General features: G+C 35.3%; 1 protein-coding gene across 1 annotated transcript in view; it reads right to left on the minus strand.

Moving 5' to 3' along the window:
- SLC9A9 (solute carrier family 9, subfamily A (NHE9, cation proton antiporter 9), member 9) overlaps window positions 1-3,294 on the minus strand; it is a 1,149,796-nt gene that overhangs the window by 826,663 nt on the left and 319,839 nt on the right. The window contains exon 5 of the mRNA XM_006869862.1: window positions 1,099-1,214. Within this exon, the coding sequence (XP_006869924.1) occupies window positions 1,099-1,214 (116 nt within the window). The remainder of the gene's footprint in view (window positions 1-1,098; window positions 1,215-3,294) is intronic.

Consider the following 3,294-nt stretch of genomic DNA (forward strand, 5'->3'; position numbering starts at 1 on the left):
AAAACAATTCCTGTTCTTGTGACAAAAAGAAAGAAAGAAATACAGGAGTAAGGAGATAGATTATATTCAGTTTAACTATAAGGAGGAAAGAAAACCAGAAAATAGTAGGTAAAAGACTCAACAGATATTATCAATCACCTGTAATCTGAAACTCTTATTTGGATTCCTGATTTGTACAAGTCACAATATAAACGGATAATGATAAAGGTAAGGATATGGATAAATACAAGATATAGATAAGGATAATACCAAGACAATTTAGGAAATTTTAACAATAACTAGATCTTTGAAAATATTTGCAGTACAACTCATTAACCCACAGTGCCACACCAGGACTCCTATAATAGCAGTGGGCATTTTGTAAAAGTATTTACATATAAAATAATATGATGCCTGAAATTTGCTTTAATATAATCCAGTCAAAGGAGCTCTGGTAGAGTAGTGGTTATGAATTGGGCTGCAAACCGCAGTGTCAGCAGTTTGAAACTACCAGCTGATCCGCAGGAGAAAGATGAGGCTTTCTGCTCTGGTAAAGAATTACAGCTTTGGAAACCCTATACAGGGTCTCTATGAGTCGGAACCGACTCCACGGCACATAACAACAACAACAACAAATAATCCTGTCATGGGAGGAGATAAGGTGTAGATAAACAAGATTTGTCATTTTTGATAGCTGATTAAGATATATGGTGGTTTGGTTTACTATTCTCTCAACTTTTGCATCTACTTGAAAAGTTCCATTGGAAAAAAAAATGTAATTCTCTTTAAAAAACATTTAATTCAATAGATCATTTCTGAAAGAAGATAAGATATGGAGAAAACCTAAGAAATACAGCTGAAAACAGTTACATGTTCCAGAGAAGCAAACTATAAAGATTTTTAAAAATTCTTTCCCACAACTGAAATTGCTTTGTGATACAATGTTTCAGAGACTATTCACCTGTTTCATTTATGGGTAATCACTAACAGATGTGTCTACAAGTTAAAAAAAAAAAAAGAGCATAAGGAATTATTATTTAGTCAAATGATGGTCTTTAGAGAAAGATTCTATTTAAATGTTTGATACTTAAGAAAAAGACATATTATTTGAACAGTTACCTGGATCTGTAGCAGACATCAGTGAACCAAAAAATAAGCAGTCAGTGAAATGAAAGTCTCCATTGTTCAACTGGCCAGCAGATATCATTGCCTTCACAAAACCATACATAATTAACCTGTTGACGAGAAAAAGAAGATTTTAAAACAGCAAGCTGAATCCTGTATAAGTCCATGCTCTGTCAGCTAAGATTCTCACGTGTACACTGAATAAGTATTATGTACAAATTACCAACATCCTGCCAATTCATGATCCTCGTAGCTCTCAGTACACTATGTTTAAAACACTGGACTATTAAGGAAGACACTTAACTAAATATCACAATTCACTCATCTGGCAAGAGGTCACAGGGCACTATAGTATATTTTGATGAGAACAAGGTAAACCTCAAGAATATAAAAGGTGATCTGTCAAGTGTGGCACAGCAGAACGTGCCCACAAATACAGCAACTGTGCATGTGTAAATTGGATTGCCTTTCGGTTTCTGTTGTTTTGTCTGCTGGAAGTGTCTGAAAGGGTTCAGATTTCTAGTCTGTCACTTGTTGAGAAGGATATTGGCCACTCACAGGGCACTCAATTAACGTCACTAAATAAAAGATGAGTCTCTACCACAGCTGGTGTTAGAACACTTCCATACTGGGTAGAGAATCACTGCTAGGTTATAGACCATGTACCTTGACACACTGTTGAGAATAAATTCTGAAGTGGCTACATTTTGATCTTGCAAGAAAAGCTTTCCTTTACATGAAGACTATAAAAGATTTCTTACCTTAGTACTCTTACATCATGGGACACTGTATTTTTTTTTTGGGGGGGGGGGTCATAATTTGTCAAAATTTTATTTGACATGAATTTTTGCTAAAATTATAGCAGAGGTGATATAGAGATTGATGAAATAGATCACACTATAATCAGCTTTTAATTGTGACCTTTTCTTTCTTACTGTTTTTGTTTGTTTGTTAACTTTTTACTTGTTGCCATTAAGTTGATGGATTTCAACCCATGGTAGCTCTATGTATACAGAGTAGAATCAATCAATCCATAGACTTTTCAAGGCTGTAACCTTTTGGAAACAGATTTCCAGGCTTTCCTTTTGAGATGCCTGTGGATGGATTTGAACTGCCAGTCTTAAAGTGAGTAGTCCAGCACTTAATCATTTGTCCTTAATAGCAATAGACCTATTTGTGGCAGATCCATCCATACTAACTAGGTTTGCCCAGGATCGGACAGTGTTTTGTTCTACTATGCATAAGGTCGCTATGAGTCGGTATCAACTCGATGGCTCCTAACAACAATATCCAGGGAAGAGTAATCTGTGGGCCTACCAGGTGTCTAATCTCTTGGTAGGCATGGTTAGCTGCATTTAGCTTTATTCATTCATTCACTAGACATTTATTATTGAGGCCCTACTATGTGCCAGGTTCCATGCTAGGTACTTAATATAGATCAAATAGATCAAAGAACTAAACAAGCATCTCAACCTTCAGAGAGTGTGCATAACAAGAAAAATAGCAAAAAAAAAAAAAAAAAATCATAAATTTTACTTGTATCTGTTGTCCACATCACTCTCTACAGTAGAATCTTTAGGTGTGATACACACTGGGAGGTTCTGGGCCACAAATGTTCTTTAGCACTACTTGGATAGTCAGTCAGTCCTATGCCTGCCCTGGGTTACCAACTTAGCCTCAGTACTTCCGCATTTGAACATTTCATGTATTGAGCATCAACAGGCTCTGTGATCCATAGAAGCTTTAGGATCTGTGACTATTATTTCTGAATTCTGTACCTATTAGTTAATTTTACAGGTTACAAATCTGAGGCTCAGAGAATCAAAATGTCTTAATCCACTCTGAGTTGTTGTTGTTAAGTGCCATTGAGTCAATGCTGAGTAATAGCTAGTCTGTGTAGGGTTTTCTAGGAGTGGTTGGTGGGTTTGAACTTCTGACCTGGGGTTAGCTGTCCAATGCTTATCCTACATTGAGTAGATGCCATTAAATTGAGTAAGATAAAAATAATATCTCCATATATCTTGCTCAGGCTTGGGAAGAATACATGGAAATCAAAAGTCTTTTTACATTATTGGTGGAAATGTAAATTAATGCAGAAATGTAAATGTAAAATAAATATAAATTAATAAAATATTTATGGAAGCCAATTACACAGTTTATTTGTAAATGATGAATTATATATATATATAT

Source organism: Chrysochloris asiatica, unplaced genomic scaffold (assembly GCF_000296735.1).
Source record: "Chrysochloris asiatica unplaced genomic scaffold, ChrAsi1.0 scaffold00136, whole genome shotgun sequence".
Lineage (NCBI taxonomy): Eukaryota > Metazoa > Chordata > Mammalia > Afrosoricida > Chrysochloridae > Chrysochloris > Chrysochloris asiatica.